Raw genomic sequence first — 24,531 nt, forward strand, 5'->3', positions numbered from 1 at the left:
AGGGCGACTGACAGTCAACCACATTGCAGTGGGTCTGGAGTTTCATGTGGGTCAGACCTGATGAGGATGGCAGATTTCCATCCCTGAAAGACATTAGGGAAGCCTTCTGACAATCAACACGTGGTTTTGTGGTCACCAGTAGATCCTTAATTTCAGGCTTTTTTAAAGATTGAATTCAAATTCCACCACCTGCCATGGTGGGATTCAAACCCCAGGTCTCCTGAACACTAGCTGAGTTTCTGGGTTAACAGTCTCATGATAATACCATTCGGCCATCACATTTCCAATATTTAACTGGTACGTGCCCCTCTGAAGACCATCACCCTCACTATTTGTCTGTGCTGATTTTTGGATCATTCACAAGCTTGGAGATAGCATATACACTCATGCCATCGTTAACATTTATTGCAAATAATAGTAAGCTTGGAACTGATCATTGTGGCACTTCATTAGTTAGATTTCCATTTTGAAAATTACCCCTTTATCTCAGTTCTCTATCTTGTTAGTTAGCAAATCCTCTACTGATGCCATTAGCCCCAATGTTATGAATACTGATCTTAATAAATACCTTACGGAAATCCAGATAAATTGCATCCCGTTAACTATCCTGTATGTTACCTCCTCAAAAATTCTAGTAAATTTGTCAGGCATGACTTCTATTTCACAAAGCCAGACTGCCTCCGCTTGATCATTGAATTTATTTCGAAGTGTTCTGTTAAATCCCACATAACAGACTGAGATTTTCCCAATGACAGGTGTTAAGCTAACTGGCCCTGGCTACCTGTTTTTGTCTCCCTCCCTTTTTGAATAAAGGTGTTACACTGACAGCTTTCGAAACCTCTGGGATTTTTCCAGAATCGAAGGATTCTTTGATGATGACTACTACTGTGTTCTCTCTGTAACTACTTCATTTAAAATCCTAGGTGGCAAACCATCAGGTCCATGGGTTTTATCAGTTTTTGCCCCTTAGTTTCCCTAATACTTTACCTTCTAGTGATTCTTGTATTTACTTCCTTTATCCTTCTTTTGTCCGTTGATTTATTATTTATGGAATCTTACAAGTGTTCTCTACAAACTGTTGGTGTCATACAGGACACTCCCCCTAAACTGCTGGGCTGCACACACAGCTGTCCTGATGTTTTGCATGTGGGGATTGGTGTTGGGATGCTGGCTGAGGTATTGACTTCTGATTCTCGAAGCTGCTGCCCCATACAGGCCTCAGGGGCCTGTTCAACCAATAAGAAAATTAGAGGGATTGTTGGCTTTAAGTGAATAGTTTAGTTTATGCTACCTTATCATTTCTTTTGTTAATCACCTTGATGTTGTTTGCCAATATTTCTTCATGTTCTTTGTTTTGCTACTTTCCTTTATGATTTCACCAATTCACTTTGTATATTCTTATTATTTCTTCCATAAATTATATTTTGTTTTGGTTTTAAAAAGTGCTCTCCCTCTGAAATGTAAGCATACAAGCGACTGATTTTGCTTCTACAACAAAACCAAAGATTATCCGAGATCACAAGGTGTGGGGCTGGATGAACACAGCAGGCCAAGCAGCATCATAGAAGCAGGAAAGCTGACGTTTCAGTTCTGATGAAGGGTCTAGGCCCGAAACATCAGCTTTCCTGCTCCTAAGATGCTGCTTGGCCTGCTGTGTTCATCCAGCTCCACGCTGGGTTATCTATAATTTATGAAGACAGGTTTCAGGATTGAACTTATCCACCAATAATATCCCAGGTGACTCCTGTGAACTCTGCCCTCAACCCTGTGAAATTACCCTGATTTACATCTAGCAAAGTTACGTACAACTCGTGTTTCTCACTCTCAAACTAAATGTCAAATTCCATAAATATTATGGTCACTGATCTTTTACTGTGAGATAATTTATTAACACGGTATTATTACATATTACAGATCAGAAGTAGTCTGATCCTTGGTTGGATTCATAGCATATTTTTCTAAGAAACTGTCTCAAACATACTCTGTGAATTGTTCCTCATAGCTACCTACCCAAAAATAAAAGATTAACGTCTCACATGATGAACATACTGCCTTTAATTACATGCCTTCATAAGCTCCTGATTTATTCGTTGTCCTACAGAACACCTACTACAAAGACTGTGTGTTTTTATTTTTTTGCTTTCTAAAATTGTGGACTGAAAAAAGCACATTACCTGATATTTGTAGCAATCATTGTATAGAAATCTGTTTGGACACAATGCTTGAAGGGTTACGATGAATTGGAGTTGTTGGGGGGGGGGGGGGGGTCTTTGTTTACAGATATCAACAAGAACTTGATTGATGGTTTATCGCTAGAATCAGCTTTATTGTCACATGCTCAAATGAGTGCAGTGAAAAGTTTACAAGTTCCCACTTATGGTGACATCTTACTTACAAAGGTACCTAGGTACAGATTCTTAAGTACAAATTCTCTGGTAAAAAAAATAGAAAACTAAAGAATTAAAAAGTTTAGAGTAACAGTCTTCCAGGCACCTAGCTTCTAGTCCATTCCGGGCTTCACTTTGAGGCTCGAGACCGAGACGTGTCCTGGAATCATATCGAGGCCAGGGGTCCATGGCAGTCCACTGCCAGTCCATAGACCAATAACTAAAGTGTGTGACTGGCTCTCAGGTAACTGAACAGCTCGAGACTGGGAACAAGACAGAAAGAGAAATAAATTGACCTCCAGCACAGAAGCACTCTCCCTGCTCTCTGCAGTCAAAGCCCAAAGCACAATGCAAACCTGACGAAAGCTGGTTCATCTTTCCAGTTGTTAAAAGCTGCAACTTTTAACCGATAAAAGTCATTTGTCTTTTAGAAGTTAACCAGCACCTTGTGACTCTTGCAAACCAGGGGAAGCTTCTGAAGAAAGGCAACGGAAAAGTAACATTTCAACCAACCTAAGGACCGTAAGGAACATTGCAGCAATCTGAAAAGGCACAGCTGACATCTTCTGGGAACCTCACACGCATGTGTATGTAAGGGTGAGTTCATAAGGGAATTAGTGCTTTAATTTGTTGTGTTTATGTGATGAAAGTTTACGACAATTTACCAACTGTTACCGTCTAATTACTTATAGTCACAGATATACAGAACGGAAACAGGCCTTCAGTCCAACTCATCTATGCCAGCCAGATATCCTAAATTAATCTGCATTTGGCCCATATCCCTCTAAACCTTTTTGTTCATATACCCACACAGATGCCTGTTAAATGTTGTAATCGTACCAGCTTCCACCACTTCCTCGGCAGCCTATTCCATACACACACCTCCCTGTGCGTGAAAAAGTTGCTCCTTAAATCCTTTCCTTCTCATCTTAAACCTGTGCCCTCTGATTTTGCACCCCCCCCACTCACGCTCCCCGGGGGAAAAAGACTTTGGCCCATCACCCTATCCATGTCCCTCATGGTTTTGTAAATCTCTATAAAGGTCACCCCCTCAGTATCCAATGCTCCAGGGAAAATAGCCTCAGCCTGTTCAGCCTCTCCCTGTAGCTCAAGCCCTCCAACCCTGGCAACATCCTTCCAAATCTTTTCTGAACCCTTTCAAGTTTCACAACATCCTTCCTACAGCAGGGAGACCAGAACTGCACACAGCATTCTAAAAGTGTCCTAACCAATGTCCTGTACAGCCGCAACAAGATCTCCCAACTCCTATACTCAATGCACTGGCCAATAAAGGCAAACATAGGAAACACCACCTTCAATATCCTGTCTACCTGCAACTCCACTTACAAGGAGCTATAAACCTGCATTCCAAGCTCTCTGTTAAGCAACACTCCCCAGGATCTTATCATTAAATGTGTTAAGTCTTGTTCTGATTTGCCTTGCCAAATTGTAGCATCTTACATTTATCTAAATTAAACTCCATCTGACTTGTAATAACCTGTAATTATTATTAAGTACAAAAACTTGGTCTGGGCTTTCAGCTCGAATCTGAAAATCAGGTAAATTGAAGAATTTTCTGTACTTTTGTATTGACTCTGGGAATCATGGAGCTTGATTTCTAATGCACTATCCTAGGGAATTGTGTTACTATTATTATCAGGCTCAGATTGTTCCAACCAGTGTCATCGTCCCCTTTTTATTTCTTATCTCCCCAATATGGATTCTACATCATCTGATCCATTTATTGGTATCACACATATTCCATTGCACTTTTCTTCATTGAAATATAGAAACACAGGAAATTGAAGCAACTCGATAGCCTTTCCCACATCCCCCCCATAGTCTTTGATCCCTTTAGCCCAAGTGCTGTAAGTAACTCCTTCCTGAAATCATACAATGGTTTGGTATGGACTGTATTCTGTGGTAGTTCATTCCCCAGGCTCACCACTGTCTGCGTGAAGTTTTTCCTTAGCTTAGTCTTGAATAATTTACCCATATCCTTAGACTGTGAAGCTTAGTTCTGGGCTCATGCGTCATCAGGAAATTCTTCCTGCATCTAACCTATACCTTCATTCCTGACTGTCCTTTCAAAAAAGTAACACTGGAATATATAATTCCCAGCTTTGAGCTTCTTGTAATCATGTCTCTAATGTTTATAAAGTCCATACCCAATGTATTTTTTTCCTGAATACAATGTGCATTTTAGTAAAGAGCCATTATTTTTGACTTTTTAATTCATTTTTAACCTTTGATCATATTTACTGCCATGTTTATGTTTGCACACCTTGTTCCATTCTAGGTAGCATCAAAATAGTTACCCCGCAATGCCACCGCCATCTCCTTTTCCTTTATAGATCAGGTATAGCCCCTTAGGCCTTCCTATTTCATTTAAAGTGCTCTCTACAATCCCAGTGATTGGATTGACAGGACACTGGTCTCCGTGCAGCTCAAGTGAAGCCCATCCCACCAGAACCATTCTCTTCTAGCCCACAACCTGAAAGCCATTGCTCTGACACCAGGCTTTAAAACACACATTTAACTCCTTGCCTTTATTAATAGTACATCAGTTTGCTTGCAGCTTAGGTAGTAAGCCTTGTGTGTGTGTGTGTGTGTGCGCGCTTACCTTTTAGTTTAGCTCCTAGCTGTTCAAAATCCTGCAACAGGCCCTTCTTTCCAGGCCTATTAATCTGTCCTTAACCCTGGCAGTGGGCAGGTGACACTTGCTTCTGGCTGCAGAGAACTGTATCTACCTCTCTAATTATACTGTCCCCTACCATTACTACATCCCTATTTCCAGCTCCTTGAATCACTGTGCTACAGTCAGTTCGATTATACTCCTGCAGAACTCACTCCCATCCATGTGCCTCGTAAGAACCTTGTAACTTTCGGACCATTACAAGGATAGAGATTCCTCAAGGGCTGCCCCTTGGGTATGTGCCTCATCTCTGGTCACATTCTCTCATCCCTGATCACAGACTGGAACAGATTACCTTATTTAAAAGGATCTAACCACCTCCTGGAGCAAACTATTCAAGTAACTACTCACCTTTGCTGATGTGGCACAATGCCTGCAACTCAGACTCCAACTCTTCAGCCCCATGTCCAAAGCTGCTCAGGCTGTAAACACTTGCTCCATTCATTGTTTGTTGTGGAACAGTTTGTGGGATATCCAGCAGCAACCACATACCACAGCAGTAATACATCACCTAACACTGCCACCTCGATTGTATCTTATTTGTTAAGAGTTAAATTACTCAGGATTCCTGTTCTTTACACTTGAGGTCTAGCAACTCAACATTTATTTGTAATTTTTCCATTCTTTTACACATGAAAATCATCCTTATTTGAGAAAAAGGACTAGACCTAAACATAAATTTCTGGCCTTATTTACATTTTTAAAAGGCCAGATATACTCACAAGTGAGCTGCTGTGTTTTGGTAAACGCAATTAAAAATACTTCTTTCCTTCATCTGCTGAAATGGGAGACACTTGGCTCCAGCACTTTATTGTAAGTTGTACTGAGTTTGCTACTTATATCTGCTCCAGTCACAAAGGGCCTGAACTAGCTAATGGGCATCCAGTTTCATTCTGCTCTTAATTAGACTGCTCCTTCAATGCTCTCCTTGAAAATAAACCTGCTCAATGCTTGCAATTATAGAATTTTAAAACTTCACATTTCACTTTCATGCCAATTACAAATGACAGTCTAAGTTAGCCTAAAGTTGGGCAGAAAGTGGCAAATGGAATTCAACCCAGGGAAGCGTGAAGTGACATACTTGGGGAGGCTAAACAAGGCAAAGGAATCCACAATAAATAGAAAGACACTAAGGCATTGGGGAAGCGACTATCCAGTGATCCCTGAAGGTAGCAGGAGAAGTCAATGAAGTGGTTAAGGTAGCAGATGGAATCTTTCTATCATTAGTCATGGTATTGGAAGAAAAAAGCAGGGGGTTATGCTGGTGATAAATAAAACACTGGTTATGTCACAATTTGAGTACTGTGTGCAGTTCTGATCATTTCATGACAAAAAAGTGTAACTGCACAAGTGAAGGCACAGCAAGGTACAAAGGAGGTAAAGCGTCTTGGAAATAGCAGCAATGCTGAATCATCAGATAGGCCAGCGTTGTTTCCTTCAGAACAGAGGTGGCTTTGGACAGATTTATGTATAAGACTGAGGGGAGTTGGGATGGAGTAGATAGGAAGAACACACTTCCCTTAGCAGAGAGTTCTATGACTAGGGGGCAGAGATTTAAAGATGTTGGGAGGATTAGAGGGAAGATGAGTAAAAAGTGTTTCACCTATAGGTGACAGGAGGTGTGAAAAAGGAATCCTTTAAAAGTACCTGGATATCCACCTCACATCCAGCAACTTCTATACACAAAATTTTGGAAAACAGGGCACAGAAAGGGCCAGGCACACACTACATGCAGGATAAAATGTTGCTATGGCTCTTTCGGGGTATTTGAAGCTCCATGGCCGAGGGATGAGAACTGGGAATGGGTGAGGAATGGTCTTTAAAATTCTGAAGTTAGCTCTGCCACTGCCTGTGTAAATCTTACTGAAAGAAAGGAAGTTAGAATATGGGTAGTCCAGCTTGTCAATCAGCCAGAGTTCAGCTCACCAACATCTCAAAGCTCATGGCCTATGACAGATTGGAGGGCAGCAATGAGACTAACACCCTACAGGCCAGCTGAGTGTTTCTACTGTGAGAATTGATTCACCCACACAGATTGTGATGTTGTACAACGTAAAGACTCATCCAGCACTAGACATAGCCTCAACTCTGGCCCTGTTTTAAAGGCTCCTGCATCACATACAAACTGTGGAGATTCAGCTGACTGGGAATTCACTTAAATAACAGAGAAATAGCAGAGTTAGGCAAATCGGAGTAAAGTAAAAGGAATAGAGGGAGAGAACTGTTGATGTTGGAAATCTGCAAAAAGAACAAAAAAAAACACTGCAGAAAGTCAGTGGGCCTGGCAGCATCTGTAGACTGAGAATAACTGGGAAAAGATAGGGATTATATTGAGGAAGACAGGGTGAGGAAGAGAGATTGTTGATGAAAAGTTGAGACAGAGACAAATGCTTGAGAGGGTGCTAACTAGAAAATCTAAGTGGTTGAAAATGAGATGGAGAAACTCAGCAGGTCTCGCTGAATCCATGGGAAGAACGGACAGTTAATGTTTCAAGTTCAGTGACTCTTCATTAGAGCATCCTTGGCGTGGGATTGCCATTCACTGGAAAATCCAGCCCACTTAGTCTGTTATCGAAGGAATGGGATCAAATATAAAGGACTTGGAACAAAGTAGCAAATTCAACCCTGTTGACTTACTGATGTAAACATAACTACTGTCACCCAGCTTTAAGTACTTCGCCAGGTGGCAAGGCCACAGAATGCACTCTGGGTGGTGAACTTCAAGGTCCATCAGTGCCAGTAGTCACCGGCTAAAGGACCTACATTCTAAAGCACATAGGGTGGTCTGCAGCAGGGATGAGCGGGGGGTGGAGAGGAGAAGAATCTAACCGCATCTTCACCAGTCTGCGTGCTGCAGACGCAAATGTCCCTGGCCATATTGGTAGGAGGGGGAGCACCACACTGTGCCTGTGGAGATAATCTCCATTATATTGTGTGGCACTACCTGCTGATGACCTTGGGTTAAGAGGAGCTATAATGTGGGAAACCAGCCAGGAGCACATTAGAAAGGTTACGTATAGAAGTAATAAAAAAAAACTAGGGTGAGGATTTGAGCAGATAAGACCAGAACAAAGTTGACTGATGTCACAGATACGGAAAACATGTTTAAGCTTGCAGAATGTCTAAGGTAATACAGTGCAATCAATTAATTTCACAAACAAGGGACAAAGTTCACAGGCAGAACTTTGTCATTTGGGTCACATCACCATTCTGCCTTGGCTGTATCAGCTCACAGACTGACATCTACAATCTGCTAATTATTTTTAATAAATGTGATTAACAATATAAATCATGACCTGATAACTTGTGTTGTGTTGTTGATTGAGGGATAGACATTGAGCAGGTAAACCAACATACCAGAGTACAGGGCACTCAAACCAAAAAAACACACACAAAATGCTGAACTGCCATTGATACAAAGTGTAGCAATCCAGTTCTGGTTACATCAAATTCACAAGAATAAATCGTACCCAGTGAATGAACTAAACAAATGTTCATCCATGAGAGGCCATAAAGCTGCTGACAGAGGACCACATCCAAGTCTTTTGTCACTGAGGAACAGTGCAGAGCTGTGTTTGAGTACTGAGTCAGAATAAAAGATGAGGCAGGTTCAGCCAAGGACCATTTATTTTAGCACCCGACCGTCGCTAATCGATAACTTCTCTCATGAATCTCAAACCCATGAGGATTATGCAAATGAAAAAGGAGTTTACCTTGACTGTAGATGCATTAACACAAACATGACCAGAATTCACAGGGACAGCAGCTTTGCCACCTGTACCATCCCTGTTCTATCCAGCTGCAATAAACACACTCTCACCGCGGCCTCTTTGGGTAATCTTCATCTCCAAGTCTCCACATACAGACCCGATTCTCAAACAGACTCAAATCCCCCTCCAAAACCTGTCTCAGTCTTTCAGCCTTGCATTTCCAATGGGTTCTATGCACATCAATATTCTTTAGCCCTTCCATAGATGGTTCAGCAGCAAGCACTGCTCCCTAGTCCATCTCCATCAGGTTGCTGCGAGATTCTCGGGAAACCATGAGACGCATCAACTGGTTCTGGAACTTCTCAAACTTCTTCACATCCTGAGCTTGGTCTGTCTTGTATTGCAAACACTGGGCATTGGGAAGAGGAAAGAGAAGGAGGGGAGAGCAAAAGACATTATGAAATGAGTGTTTCCTCAAAACATTATAGTCAACAATGCATAAGGATAGCTCCTAGCCCACTCATTACGACCTACACAAGCTTCCCCCAACTCCAGCAACATATCCACCGAGTCCTCTCCAACAGAGGCTTAACAAGCCTCTCAATAGACAATAGGTGCAGTGGTAGGGCATTCGGCCCTTCAAGCCAGCACCACCATTCATTATGACCATGGCTGATCATCCACAATCAGTATCCTGTTCCTGCCTTATCCCCATAACCCTTGATTCCACTATCTTTAAGAGCTCGATCTATCCCTTTCTTGAAAGTATCCAGAGAGTTGGCCTCCACTGCCTTCTAGGGCAAAGCATTCCATATATCCGCCACTCTTTGGGTGAAGAAGTTTTTCCTCAACTCTGTTCGAAATGCCAGCCCCTTATTTTTAAACTGTATCCTCTGGTTCTGGACTCACCCATCAGCAGAAACTTGCTTCCCCCCTCCAGAGCGTCCAATCCCTTAATAATCCTATACATCTCAATCAGATCCCCTCTCATCCTTCTAAACTCGTGTATACAAGCCCACACTTCTCCAGGTGCGGTCTCACCAGGGCCCTGTACAGCTGCAGAAGGACCTCTTTGCTCCTATACTCAATTCCTCTTGCTATGAAGGCCAGCATGCCATTAGCTTTCTTCACTGCATGCTGTCCCTGCATGCTTGCTTTCATTGACTGATGTACAAGAACACCTAGATCTCGTTGTGCTTCCCCTTTACCTAATTTGACTCCATTGAGATAGTAATCTGACATCCTGTTCGTGCCAAAGTGTATAACCACACATCTATCCACATTAAACTGCACCTGCCATGCATCCATCCACTCACCTAGCCTGTCCAAGTCACCCTGTATTCTCATAACATCCTCCTCACATTTCACACGGCCACCCAACTTTGTGTCATCAGCAAATTTGCTAATATTACTTTTAATGCCTTCGTCTATATCATTAATATATATCGTAAACAGCTGCGGTCCCAGCACCGAACCTTGTGGTACCCCACTGGTTACTGCCTGCCATTCTGAAAGGGACCCGTTTATCACTACTCTTGGCTTCCTGTCAGCCAGCCAATTTTCAGTCCAGGCAAGTTTTTTGTCCCCAATACCACATGCCCTAATTTTGTTCACCAATCTCCTACGTGGGACTTTATCAAAGGCTTTCTGAAAGTCCAGGTATACTATATCTACTGGCTCTCCCTTGTCCATCTTCATAGATACATCCTCAAAAAATTCCAGATTAGTCAAGCACAATTTCTCCTTCGTAAATCCATGCTGACTCTGACCTATCCTGTTACTGCTATTCAAATGAGTCGTAATTTCATCTTTTATAATTGACCCCAGCAATTTCCCACCACTGACGTCAGGCTAACCGGTCTATAATTCCATTTTCTCTCTCCCTCCTGTCTTGAGGAAGTGGGACAACATTAACCACCCTCCAATTCGCAGGAAGTGATCCTAAATCTATAGAACCTTGGAAAGTGATTACCAAATATATCCACGATTTCTACAGCCACCTCCTTAAGTACCCTGGGATGCAGAGCGTCAGGTTCTGGGGAACTTATCAACCTTCAGACCTAACAGTCTATCCAACACAATTTCCTATCTAATATAAATACCCTCAGTTCATCCATTACCCTAGGTCCTTCAGCCACTATTACTTCTGGGAGATGGGATCTATCTTCCCTAGTGAAGACAGATCCAAAGTACCTATTCAACTCTTCTGCCATTTCCTTGCTCCCCATAATAAATTCACCCGTTTGTCTTCAAGGGCCCAATTTTAGTCTTAACTATTTCTTTTTTTTTTCCACATACCTAGAAAAGCTTTTACTACCTTCCTTTATATTTTTGGCCAGTTTTCCTTCGTACCTCATTTTTTCCTCTGCCTATTGCCTTTTTAGTTATCTTGCGTTGCTCTTTAAAAGCTTCCCAGACCTCCGGCTTCCTGCTCATCTTTGCTATGTTATACTTCTCTTATTTTTATACAGTCCTTAACTTCCATCGTCAGCCTCGGCTGCCCCTGCCTCCCCTTACGATCTTTCTTCCTCTTTGGAATGAACTGGTCCTGCACCTTCTGCATTATATCCAGAAATACCCACCATTGTTGTTCCACTGCCATCCCCGATAGGGTATTGCACCATTGAACTATGGCCAGCTCCTCCCTCATAGCTCCATAGTTCCCTTTGTTCAACTGCAATACTGACACTTCCGATTCTCCCTTCTCCCTCTCAAACTGCAGATTAAAACTTATCATATTATGGTCACTACCTCCTAATGGCTCCTTTACTTCGAGGTCCCTGATTAAATCCGGTTCGTTGCACAACACAAGATCCAGAATTGCCTCCTCCCTGCTAGGCTCCAGTACAAGCTGTTCTAAGAATTCTAAGAATCCATCTCGGAGGCACTCCACAAACTCCCTTTCTTGAGATCCGGTACTGTCCTGATTCTCCCAGTCTACTTGCATGTAGAAATCTCCCGTAACAACTCATGTAGCATGGAACAGTCCATTGGATCCAATCAGGTTTAATGCTGAAAAAATGCTGCATTCAGGAACCCTCCTAATCTGCTTTCTCTACATTGAGGACCGTGAAATTCTGTTCCCTGCTTCTTGGAAGTATTACACTGTACATTCCTTTCACTTTCTGTGGTAGCCATTTCACCCCATATTCTCATCACTCTTTTGATAAAGACTTTGCCAAATTCCTAATCAGAGTTTTCCTGACTATGTTAAAATATCGAGTTAAGCTATTGCCCACAAGAGGAAATTTCCTTTATCGCATTTCCATCAAAAAAAGATTCCAAAGTATCAGCTTTATACTAGGTTCCCTGCTAGTTTTCTCCTTTCAGGCCCAGCTAATCCTGACACAGTGAACAATCGATTTCCTGCTCCATGTGCTCCACTTTCATTGAGGGAAGTCCGCACAACAAGCAAGACAGTTTCAGGAGCACACATGCAAAGTAAACACTCACCACAACATCATCAGTCACTTTCATAGAGAGAAAGCCAGCACAGTGCCGATACTTAATAACCACACGAACCTGCAACACAAAGGGCACAGTAAACTGCCAGTCCAGGACAGGCAGGAGGTATTGGGAGTTTGTGGAGACATGGGAAGCAGAGGACCATCAGGAGGGCAGATATTGGAAAAGGAGGATGTCCGGGAAACTTTCTGGATGGATACTATGGGTGGGGGTGGGGGTGGGGGTGGGGGGCCCGCGCAGAGGGAGAGCGGGGGGGGGGGCCGCGCAGAGGGAGAGCGGGGGGGGGGGCCGCGCAGAGGGAGAGCGGGGGGGGGGGGCCGCGCAGAGGGAGAGCGGGGGGGGGGGCCGCGCAGAGGGAGAGCGGGGGGGGGGGGGCCGCGCAGAGGGAGAGCGGGGGGGGGGGGCCGCGCAGAGGGAGAGCGGGGGGGGGGCCGCGCAGAGGGAGAGCGGGGGGGGGGGGGCCGCGCAGAGGGAGAGCGGGGGGGGGGGGCCGCGCAGAGGGAGAGCGGGGGGGGGGGGGCCACGCAGAGGGAGGGGGCCGCGCAGAGGGAGAGCGGGGGGGGGGCGCGCAGAGGGAGAGCGGGGGGGGGGCGCGCAGAGGGAGAGCGGGGGGGGGGCCGCGCAGAGGGAGAGGTGACGGGGGGGGACAGAGGGGGAGGTGACGGGGGGGGACAGAGGGGGAGGTGACGGGGGGGGGGACAGAGGGGGAGGTGACGGGGGGGGGGACAGAGGGGGAGGTGACGGGGGGGGGGACAGAGGGGGAGGTGACGGGGGGGGGACAGAGGGGGAGGTGACGGGGGGGGGGGACAGAGGGGGAGGTGACGGGGGGGGGGGACAGAGGGGGAGGTGACGGGGGGGGGGACAGAGGGGGAGGTGACGGGGGGGGGGGACAGAGGGGGAGGTGACGGGGGGGGGGGACAGAGGGGGAGGTGACGGGGGGGGGGGGACAGAGGGGGAGGTGACGGGGGGGGGGGGGGGGACAGAGGTGAGAGCGTGAGAGTAACCGCCCCCCCGCGCGGTACCTTCATGGGCTCGGTCAGGCACAGCTTCTCGGCCGCCTTCACAAACTCCTCCCAGCTGTGGATGTAGGTCATGGCTCCCGGGCTCGCTCGCACCGTTTCGCTGAACCAACCTCCACCCGGCCACCACGAACCAATCACACATCCCCTTATTCCGGGCCCAGCCAGACAGCCAATCGCAAGCGGAAATGTTCCGCAGTTGGCCCGCCAGCGCGCACCAATCCCAAGTGCGATCCCCGAGGGTAACCTCCTATCAGCGAACAGATTACTGAGAGCTGGCCCGGCAAAGTCAGCCAATAAGTGGACAGAGAAATGCGCATCGAGCCTGTGCTGGCCAATCAGAAATACTTTACCCAGGACACCTTTAGGCTGGATGATGTTTGTGGGGCCAAGGGGACCATTCAGCCCCTTTAATTGTATATGTAGATGAGAAGGAATTTCTTTTCTCTGATGGTTGAGTGTTTTAGGAACTCCTGACCACAGAAAGTCCTTGTGTATATTTACGGCTGAGATAGATAGATCCTTGGTCAGTCAGAGAATGAAGCATTATGGGAAAAAGGTAGGAAAGTGGGGAATACCTGGTCAGCCATGATCCTACTGAATGGCAGTTGAGGGACAAAATTTGTGTTTCTGTTTAGTGTGGTCTTGTGGTCCTAACAGTCAACTCATCACGACTGCCCTGGTGAAAGGGAATATTACATATTGCCACTTGCATATTTGTCCTTTTCAGACATTTGGAAAACATAGTAGAATTTACAGTACACATGGATGACACATCCTGCCAACAAACAAGCCACCTGACAGTTTTCCCAGCTCTGACTGGACACTGATATTTGAAGTTCCTGGGATTTTGTTCGGAGGAATGCATTTGTAAGGACAGGGTACACTTGTAACTTGCCCAAGTCATGTGACCTCTGCTGTAAGTTTCACTTTGGATTGAATAGCCACTAAACGCACAGCATTCAACATTTGTCGGAGCTGTACAGCTGAAATTATAACCTCACTGCGAAGCCCCTTCCAGGGATGCCTAACCTGAAGAAGTTACCCTCCTCCTTCCGGACCAACCTCAGGGAATGTCTCTCCCACTGCAACTCTCTTGTAATCTCTTCAGCCTTGAAACTGCTCGACCATGTCCTGAAGCTGACCTATCTCCTCCCCACCTCCCCACCTATACTCTCCACTAATCTTTTCTGTCCATCTTCGGTCTGCCTTCCCCCTCTCTCCCTATTGATTCCAGTTCCCTCTCCCCATCCCCCTCTCTGATGAAGGGTCTAGGCCTGAAATGTCAGCTTTTGTGCTCCTAAGATGCTGCTTGGCCTGCTGTGTTCATCCAGCTCCACACTTTGTTATCTTGGATTCTCCAGCATCTGCAGTTCCCATTATCACAAACTATCCAAATCCATTTCCCAGCACCTGGCCTGTAGCCTTATATGCAAAGTTTCTTCCTGTTGACCGTTTCCTTACCCATCACAATTTTTTAAACGATTTATTTATTATTCTGTGAAAGATTTATTTATATGTTGTCACTTAAATTTTACAGTGAATAATACTGTTGAGATACAGTGAAAAGCTTTAACAGTTAACACAATCTAGTGCCATTTTGAATGGTTTAAGAATAAAAAGGATGAAAGATATAACTGAAAGACAGCCCTGAGCTGCTACCTCACCTCCACCGTCTTGCTGCCGCCTGCACCAGATCCACCAATGCAGGAGTCGCCACTCTTTAGGTATCATCTCTTCACTGCTGGGCCCACCTCGCCACCGCCGATGGCGATTCCCATGCTGAACACACACTTGCCCCAAAACCATCCCTCTCTGGGCCTGCTGCAACCAGGAGTCCCTGGCTCCACTGCCAGAATGGGCTGCTGCTGCCGTGTTGCCAAGAGTCCTGCTCTGGCCGCCCTCCTCCAAAATGTCACCTTGCCGGCACTGCCACCTTGAAAAGTCCACCACAGCTGCTGCCAGCTCTGAGTACCAAGAGGACACCCCTGCTGCAGCCACTATCTTCACATCCACGGCCAACCACTGGAAGGAGATGCCGTTCCATGAGCAGCCTGCTGTAACTGCCACGCTGATTTCACCAACTAACCAGGCACAAAGCAAAGCAAAAAGGAAGAAAAAAGTGAAAGCAAAGAACAGAAGTAAAAAGAAAAATAAAGAAAGCAAGCGTGCGGGACAGGATGAGCCCAGGGCAGGAGCCTGCAAACAGCCCTGCTACTCCACTGCCATCTTGAGTCTGCCATTTTCTCAAAACTCACTCGCACCTTGAGTCTCTCACATCACATCAGTTTTACTCATTTCAATAATGTTCCCTCTCAATCTCCTCTGCCCCGAGAAAAACAACCCCAGTCTGTCCAATCTCTCTTTGTTACTGTAACTCTGCACGCACAGGCAGCTGTCCATTTCAACTTCTCCAGTGCGGTCACATCCCTCCGATAATGTGGATTTCACAACTGCACAAAATACTCCAGCTGTGGCCTAACCAACAACATTTTATACAATTCCAGCATAATCTCCCAGCTGTTAAACTCTGTGCCTTGACTAATAGAAGCAGGCATACCATATGCTTTCCTAACCACTTTATCCACTGGTCCTGATACCTTGAGGTACCAGCGTACATGCGCGTCAATGTGCCTCTGATCCTCGCTGCTTCCCAGGATCTTATTGCTCAATATGTATTCCCTTGCTTTTCCTGCCAAAGTGCATTACCACACATACCTTGAGATTTGGAAATAAAAGGCCATATAGATCGTGTTGGAGATAATGGGAACTGCAGATGCTGGAGAATTCCAAGATAATAAAATGTGAGGCTGGATGAACACAGCAGGCCAAGCAGCATCTCAGGAGCACAAAAGCTGACGTTTCGGGCCTAGACCCTTCATCAGAGAGGAGCTCTCTGATGAAGGGTCTAGGCCCGAAACGTCAGCTTTTGTGCTCCTGAGATGCTGCTTGGCCTGCTGTGTTCATCCAGCCTCACATTTTATTATCTTAGATCGTGTTGGAACTTGTTTCAGTCTCAATGGAAAATTATGAAAATTACAGAATTGAACAAGAATTCTGAGTAGATATGAATTGCAATTCGGTTACCAGTACTGGGTCATAACCGCTACAAGCTGTATTGGAGCTCAGACCTCATTGAGGAGTGGAAAAGCCTGATTGGATAAATATTATAGGCCCTGAAGACACATTTCGAATCTTCTGCTAATGTTACTCCTTTGTGGGATATGTTCAACATCAAAGTTCAGAGGAGAGATCAACTGGTACGTGACTGCACTGATACATCCTGAGAGTTTGGGCAGCTGAAGGAATATTTGCACTGGGGTCAGCAGGTCAGATCAGAGTGCAGCTTGAAAATGTTGGAGGGGCCATCACACAAAAGAAAAGGACCCGTGTTGCAGCGTAGGGGGTGGGGAAGCACTGCTCTGACTGAATCACTTTGCAAACAGTGGTTAGTTAGAAAGATGTGAAGCACGCCTATGAGAATGGTTGCTGGAGAAATGTGAGATGCGGATTTTAATAAAGCACTCTGCACCATATTGTAGCTTGGTATCGTCAAGTCTAAATGTGAGAAATGATTTGTGACTGTCAGAATGATGACTGCAGAATCACATCAAGTGACTGAAGTGCTCGACAGACACAGGTGCTTCACAGACCTATGGAAAATGGCTCAAGGTGCTGCCCTGAAAAAGAAGCTCTCAAAGGTGGAATTGAGAGTGTATGATGGAATGATCCTCATCCCACAATTGAAGTGAGATTCAGAGAAGAACAAAGCACAGTTCCAGAAGGTAGGTGTGAAGTAAACTTCGGTTACCTTGGTAGAAGCAAGTGTAAAGGTTAGATTGGTAACTCTGTCTGTGCCGGAGTAGATCTGAGGCATCTTGCAGGCTCCTAAACCATTGACTCCCGAGCTGGAAAAGAACGGAGTAATCAAGAAATTGACAGTCCTACAGATTGGATTATATATATTGGATTTTTAGGGATAAAAACTGACAAAAACTGGGAATCTAAAAGGATGGCATTTAGACTCAGTCTTCCTGACATGTTTGGACAGAATATTCCTGGGACATTTGGAAACGGTCTTCCTGAGACGTGGATGCTTTTTCCCCAGGATTTTTGAATTCTTTTATTCCAGCCCTTTTTGTATGCCTTTTTTCCCTGGGATGTTTAGACACTGCTTTCCCAATATTGTGTGGTACTATATTTTCTCTGGCTTGTTGAGGCACTGTGAATATATTTTCTCCATTCAGCGCCAGGACTACCAATCACGGGATTCATTGTGATGACGTCTGAACTGTAGCTGGGACAAACATGACGATGTTGCTGACAGAAAGCCCCTGGTCTGGTTCGTATCTGATATTGGTTTGTTATTGCAATTCAAATTGAAATGAGACACAGCGTGGTAAAAAGTTTCTAATTTTGTCTGTAAACTTTGAAGAGCTAGAGGTGTTGTTAGCATATGCAGGAAATCTCATGATAATGTTTCTTTCTAATCACTGGACTTTGGATTTTGTGGCTGGGGTTGTTGATTTCAGTGGATCGCTCTAGCACGCGTTCAGCGCTCAGATGCAGCAGTAGATTTGCACATTGTTTGATGGCAGTTTGAATTGTTAAACTCGACAATTTAACACAGTAATTAGGAGAAAGAGTGGACCTTGCGATCCTTCAAACTAATCTGATCATGGCATTAACTCCAACTTCTTGCCTGCTGCCTATGAAGAGGCTGGCCAGTGGCAGAGGCCAGAAATACTGGTCACTAATATTTCCTCTCTGTATAACCTGAACACTGCCATACAAATAGCCTGCCAAAACAATGAATTAAAACAAGAAACAAAAGCAGAGATAACAAAGTGTGGAGCTGGATGAACACAGCAGGCCATCTCAGGAGCACAAAAGCTGATGTGTCGGGCCTAGACCCTTCATCAGAGAGGGGCATGAGGAGAGGGTTCTGAAATAAATAGGGAGAGAGGGGGAGGCGGACTGAAGATGGATAGAGGAGAAGATAGATGGAGAGGAGAGTATAGGTGGGGAGGTGGGGAGGGGATAGGTCAGTCCGGGGAGGACGGACAGGTCAAGGGGGCGGGATGAGGTTAGTAGGTAGGAAATTGAGGTGTGGCTTGAGGTGGGAGGAGGGGATAGGTGAGAGGAAGAACAGGTTAGGCAGCAGGGACGAGCTGGGCTGGTTTTGGGAAGCAGTAGGGGAAGGGGAGGAGCTGGGCTGGTTTTGGGATGCAGTGGGGGGGACGAGCTGGGCTGGTTTTGGGATGCAGTGGGGGAAGGGGAGGAGCTGGGCTGGTTTTGGGATGCAGTGGGGGGGACGAGCTGGGCTGGTTTTGAGATGCAGTGGGGGGAGGGGACGAGCTGGGCTGCTTTTGGGATGTAGTGGGGGAAGGGGAGATAGAAATTGCTGCAGAAACTCAGTCTGTTTGGCACTATCTATGAAGATAAAGCAGAGTTAATACTTAACTATTTGTCGGAAATTCTTCAGGTTTTCTAAACAAAATAAGCATGTGAAACTTCTAATGCTGTAATTTCCTTTGCAACTTAATTAAGTTGAACTACTAATTACCACTGTTTTGGTCCCAGCTAATGTTATGACTGGACAAGTCCCAGACTGAAACCTTGTTTGATAGTTCTTCTTACTTAATTTTATTGAGGTGTTCTCTCACTGAAACTTGAGCCCACAATATTAGAATATTTAAATGTGTAGGTTTGACACAAAAACAGAAGTTCACTTCACAAAAGAAATGAAGAGTGGATAGAATAAACTAAACTATGCACACATAACACAGATTTAAAGATTATGAAATACAGTAAAAATATTAAAATGTGAGGCTGGATGAACACAGCAGGCCAAGCAGCATCTCAGGAGCACAAAAGCTGACGTTTCGGGCCTAGACCCTTCATCAGAGAGCCTTGGCCTGCTGTGTTCATCCAGCCTCACATTTTATTATCTTGGAATCTCCAGCATCTGCAGTTCCCATTATCTCTGACAGTAAAAATATTGTCCTGTTAAGCTCAAGTTACAGACCCCAAAAACACTCAGTTATGGAGCTCATACCAGGGAGAATCTCTTTCTCTATCAACCCTTTAGGGCTTAATTTAACTGTGACTTCAACTCCTATTCTGGAGAATCTGATAGCCTCTGTCTGGAACATTCATACACCTGAGCTTAGACCTTCTATACTGCAAATAACTGCTTGAAGGTTTTACCCAAAACACTTCTGGTCTGGAACTGTTATTAAACCTCTTACCCTGAGCTAATCTATTTTTAAACAAACTTGAACTATTTTCTCCCCATCTTAAGAGCAAATGCTTTATGTAGTCAGCCTCTGCTAGCAGCTGTGTAGAAATCTCCAAAATGAAACCAAAACTGAAATGTTTCTTTCTAAGCTATGGGTGTTTTCCCCAACTCAAACAAAGAACACAGCAGGCCAAGCAGCATCTTAGGAGCACAAAATCTGATATTTCGGGCCTAGACCCTTCATCAGAAAAGGTTCTGTAGGCAGGTGCTGAGGAAGGTGATGTGGCTATGGTACCTGGTTTGCTTCAGGACATGGTCGAGCAGTTTCAAAGCTGAAGAGATTACGAGAGAGTTGCAGTGGGAGAGAGATCCCCTGAGGTTGGTCCGGAGGGAGGAGGGTAACTTCTTCAGGTTAAGCTTCCTGGAAGAGGCTTTGCAGTGAGGTTCCTGATGAAGGGTCCAAGCCCGAAATGTCAGGTTTTGTGCTCCTGAGATGCTGCTTGGCCTGCTGTGTTCATCCAGCTCCACACTTTGTTATCTCGGATTCTCCAGCACCTGCAGTTCCCATTATCTCCAGAATCTTCCATCAGGAAGTGCAAAGTACTACATTGTATTCTTTGTTTGTTTGTAAACTCTCCCATTGTAAACAAAATCCATTAGTTCCTGGAGGCTATCTCTCCTAAACTGTATTAAAGAAATCACCTCTGTTACATAAATACCTATAAGTTAATCATCAAATCCCTTCAGGCAGACAGAACGCTCGTATGCTGCAAGTTCAACATTTAAAACTGCAAAGTCAAAAATAAGTGATAACAAAAAATATGTAAATCATACACCTTATGTCACAATAATAATTATATGTTGCGTCTAATACCCATGGTAACAAATAACAATGTCAACAACTTAAAGCCAATGTATCTACCTTTGCCTGGCTGTCATGAAGTAAACATGGCAACATGGAGCATTACTGAAAGGTGTGGAGAATAGACAGGAGATGATTAACTTGATGTTTGCGAATATTTTTGTGAGATTTTGCTGAAAGTTTCAGGTATCTTTCCTCACACTTGTCTGGCAATGCTTCGATGCAGAGGAAGATTTAACAATTTTCATGTTGCCAGTGTTTTCCTACTGTGTGTCCATGTCACTCCCTTTCAGATTGCATGCTTGAACACAGGCTCAAAATTCCTGAACGGATGTGCCTGGATTAATTCAGACATCCTGTTTCAAAGTCAGATCTGTTCTCAAGTACTCCTTGACTCTTTTGGAGAAAGTTTAAAATGTGTCTCTCTGACATTTTCCTGGCACATCTGGTGTTATTGATTTAGCCTGTCGTTTATTAAGTCTCAAAGAATTTGGTCTGAAACTCATCAGCCCATATACTCAGTGGAAGAACAGCCTCTGAAACCTCAAGACTGTGATAGAGCATTACTGAGAAACTAATATTCGGCCACTTTATAGGCAATCCTCTCATCCCTGAAACAGCTCTATAGTATTTTTCAGCACTCCTCTATACCCATATCCTGAAAGAAACTTATCATAGATTCCCAACATTTCCATGCATTCCAGTATCCTGGGAGTAGAGAACCTTTTCCAATTCTGGCAAGAAGAATGAGCTGGAAATCAGGCCCACACCATGGGCCATACTGAAAGTGGAAATCTCTTAATCATCAAGAATGGTGAATTTGCTTCTCCTAATTACTGTTGACTAGAATAAAAAAGATTTTCAAACTGAAAACAAGCACATTTATTACAGACGATGTATTCTCCAACTGTTTATTAACCATGCCAATATGTTCTACGTACCCATAATCCCAAATGCACAGACATTCATTCACCTCTGCAGACCTGTTTGTGTGAGGGCAGAGGAAGGGGTGAGGCGGGGCAGGGAGGGTGAAGGCAAAAAGGCAAAGAAAAACATTCTGTAGGTCAAGATGTAAATTCAGGCAATAAAAATGGATAGATTTCTCATCATTTCTTTGAACTCCCTCAATTGCTATGTTCTGTTGGAAAAAATGAACATGGACCTTTTGCTCCAAAGTCAACCTTTATGACAGTATACCTTGTTGCATTGAGCAAAGTTGAGCCAAACATTTGACTGCAACAATATCCTTTTAAGCATATTTCAGTTTTTCACAAACACTACTGTACTTTCCATAATTAACATTTGTGTCATCTGCTGAATGCATGAAATGTCTTCCTGGATATGATTGATCACAGTGAGTTTGGATTTAGGACAGATAAGAGAGAAGAAATAGACTGATACCTGAACTCCCTTCCCTTCCCTTCCTGCCTGCAGTCAGTGTGGTACTATCAAAGGAGGTTTGGTGAATTTCTGCATTCTGCCTAGTAAGTGTGCATCAGTGTTGGAGGGACTGAATGTTGTGGGTGCGGCGCTAATCAAGTTGGCTGCTTTGTCCTGCTTAGCGGTGAGGTTCTTGAATCCCCACAATTCCCTTTTCCCACACTACCCCCCATCCCACCATATCCCTTTATGTCACTGGTATCGAGAAATCCATCAATCTTACCAAGCAATTACAGAGCTTCCACAATCGTCTAGGGTACAAGGATTCATAATCGTTCGGGTAAAAATATTTCTCCTCATCTAGGGTTCTGAATTAAAATTTAAGTTGTGCTCCCTGGTTCTTGACTCCCCAGCTGGGGGAAGCATTTTATCTCCATCTACCCTGTTTATTCATTTAAGTATTTTGTAAGTTTCAATTAGATCATTCATTCTTTGCAATTTTAGAGTATATAGTCCCAGCTCCCATAATTTCTCTTCCTCACACCCTTCTTGAACTCGTCAATGACAATAATATTCTTCCTTCAGTAAGGGGACCAATACTGCACTCTCTACTGCAGGTGAAGCCTCACCTGTATATTTTTTCCACGTCACAATCTGAGAGATATATTCTTGCTCACTCACTGAGTCTGTATAAATTCTTTCTGCATAATTCCAACCTAGTTTTCTCTGATTGATGAACATGGAAATATAACATTTGGTTCCTACATGCGTATGTGTTGTAACCGTCTATGGGGTACAGGTAATGAGCCTTGGAGTTTCCTACTAGTCACAGCCTGCCAGCACGAGAATGACTGACTTATTTCTACCTTCTGTTAACCAATCATTAATCTACACCAGTACATTTCCTGCTATCCCATGTTGTTTAATTTACCCATCCTGCCTCCTGTGGGGGACTTTATGAAATGCCTTCTGAAAATTCAAGGATATGATATCCAGCAACTCTCTTTTATCAGTTTTGTTTATGACATTTCAGGAAATCTCAGCCTGGGTCATCAAGTACAATTTCATATTCATGAATCCATGCTGACTGCTCAATCATACCATCGTTATCCATCCTTTACAAGAGATTCTAGCAATTTTTCTACTGCTTGATGTTCAGGCTACAGGTCAGAAGACACCATTTTCTCTCCGTCCCTCCCTTCTTAAATAGTGGGAGGACATTTTCTACCTTCCAATCTGCAAGAATTATTCCAGAATCTATGGAAATTGGAAGATGATCATGATGCACTGGTTATCTCCAGTCTCCCTCTTTCAACACTTGAATTCTTCCAATTTCAGATACCTCTGGGTGAAAACTTTTCTCAAATATCATTCAGAGTTATTGCTGCTTACCTTAAATCTATGCACGAGGGGCCCGAATAGCGTCTTCCCATGCTATAAAAACTCTTTGACTCTATGATTTTGGGATGTAGAATAGTGAGTCCCAAACACACGTTAACTGTCAGTTTCACCATCTCTCCAACACAATCTTCTTCCTAATACTAGTCTATTGCAATCCCTGATTCTCCCTAATCCATTGGGTCTTCTGGGAAACTTCTTGTATCTCCCTCGGTGAGGAAGGTACAAATGGCCAAATTTGTCCAGTCCCTGAATGGTGAGATAGTTGTAAAAACAATGTGAAATGTCAGAAACGGGTGAATTTATTATGGGGAACAAGGAAATGGCAGAAGAGTTGAATAGGTACTTTGGATCTGTCTTCACTAGGGAAGACACAAGCAATCTCCCAGATGCAATAATGGCTGAAGGACGAGGGTAATGGATGAACTGAAGGGTATTTATAATAGCAGGAAATGGTGTTGGATAGACTGTTAGGTCTGAAGGCCGATAAGTCCCCGGGACCTGATGGTCTGCATCCCAGGGTACTTAAGGAGGTGGCTCTAGAAATCGTGGATGTGTTGGTAATTATTTTCCAAGGTCCTATAGATTCAGGATCAGTTCCTGCGGATTGGAGGGTGGCAAATGTTGTCCCACTTTTCAAGAAAGGAGGGAGAGAGAAAACAGGAAATTATAGACCAGTTAGCATGACGTCAGTGGTGGGAAAGATACTGGAGTCAATTATAAAAGATGAAATTACGACTCATTTGGATAGCAGTAACAGGATAGGTCAGAGTCAGCTTGGATTTACGAAGGGGAAATCATGCTTGACTAATCTTCTGGAATTTTTTGAGGATGTATCTATGAAGATAGATAAGGGAGAACCAGTGGATGTAGTGTACCTGGACTTTCAGAAGGCCTTTGATAAAGTCCTGCATAGAAGATTGGTGAGCAAAATTAGGGCACATGGTATTGGGGGCAAAATACTGAGTTGGATTGAAAATTGGCTGGCTGACAGGAAGCTAAGAGTCGGGATAAACGGGTCCCTTTCCGAATGGCAGGCAGTGACCAGTGGGGTACCACAAGGTTCGGTGCTGGGACCGCAGCTGTTTACGATATATATTAATGATATAGACGAAGGCATTAAAAGTAATATTAGCAAATTTGCTGATGACACAAAGCTGGGTGGCCGTGTGAAATGTGAGAAGGATGTTATGAGAATACAGGGTGACTTGGACAGGCCAGGTGAGTGGGCAGATGCATGGCAGATGCAGTTTAATGTGGATAGATGTGTGGTCATACACTTTGGTGGCACGAACAGGAAGGCAGATTACTATCTCAATGGAGTCAAGTTAGGTAAAGGTGAAGCACAGCAAGATCCAGGTGTTGTTGTACATC

At 44.3% G+C, this 24,531-nt stretch overlaps 2 protein-coding genes across 5 annotated transcripts in view; one reads left to right on the forward strand and one right to left on the reverse strand.

Moving 5' to 3' along the window:
- The first annotated feature begins 2,838 nt into the window (after positions 1-2,838).
- The window catches only part of LOC125452423 (epoxide hydrolase 1-like), a 39,506-nt gene continuing 17,813 nt past the window's right edge, over positions 2,839-24,531 (forward strand). The window contains exons 1-2 of one of the 4 annotated variants that reach the window (XM_048530798.2): positions 2,839-2,984; positions 17,524-17,618. In XM_048530798.2, the coding sequence (XP_048386755.1) occupies positions 17,585-17,618 (34 nt within the window). In that variant the 5' untranslated portion in view covers positions 2,839-2,984; positions 17,524-17,584. Of the gene's footprint in view, positions 2,985-16,942; positions 17,062-17,523; positions 17,619-24,531 lie in introns of those variants that run through there. The other 3 variants (XM_059645101.1, XM_059645102.1, XM_048530799.2) reach the window with 3 other exon arrangements.
- srp9 (signal recognition particle 9) lies at positions 5,648-13,418 on the reverse strand. Its single transcript, XM_048530801.2, has 3 exons — positions 13,280-13,418; positions 12,246-12,314; positions 5,648-9,201 (listed from the first exon to the last, which is right to left on the reverse strand). Exons 1-3 carry the CDS (start codon positions 13,349-13,351, stop codon positions 9,082-9,084), a joined length of 261 nt encoding a protein of 86 aa, XP_048386758.1. The 5' UTR covers positions 13,352-13,418; the 3' UTR covers positions 5,648-9,081.

This window comes from Stegostoma tigrinum, chromosome 4, assembly GCF_030684315.1.
Source record: "Stegostoma tigrinum isolate sSteTig4 chromosome 4, sSteTig4.hap1, whole genome shotgun sequence".
NCBI classification, from domain to species: domain Eukaryota; kingdom Metazoa; phylum Chordata; class Chondrichthyes; order Orectolobiformes; family Stegostomatidae; genus Stegostoma; species Stegostoma tigrinum.

What these genes read in the sequence shown, in the direction of transcription:
- srp9 (XM_048530801.2), bottom strand. Translation starts at nt 13,351, where the DNA reads ATGACCTACATCCACAGCTGGGAGGAGTTTGTGAAGGCGGCCGAGAAG. An exon ending in GCCTGACCGAGCCCATGAAG is followed by an intron (nt 12,315 to 13,279) that starts GTACCGCGCGGG and finishes TTTGTGTTGCAG; the next exon opens with GTTCGTGTGGTTATTAAGTA. An exon ending in AAGTGACTGATGATGTTGTG is followed by an intron (nt 9,202 to 12,245) that starts GTGAGTGTTTAC and finishes CCCAATGCCCAG; the next exon opens with TGTTTGCAATACAAGACAGA.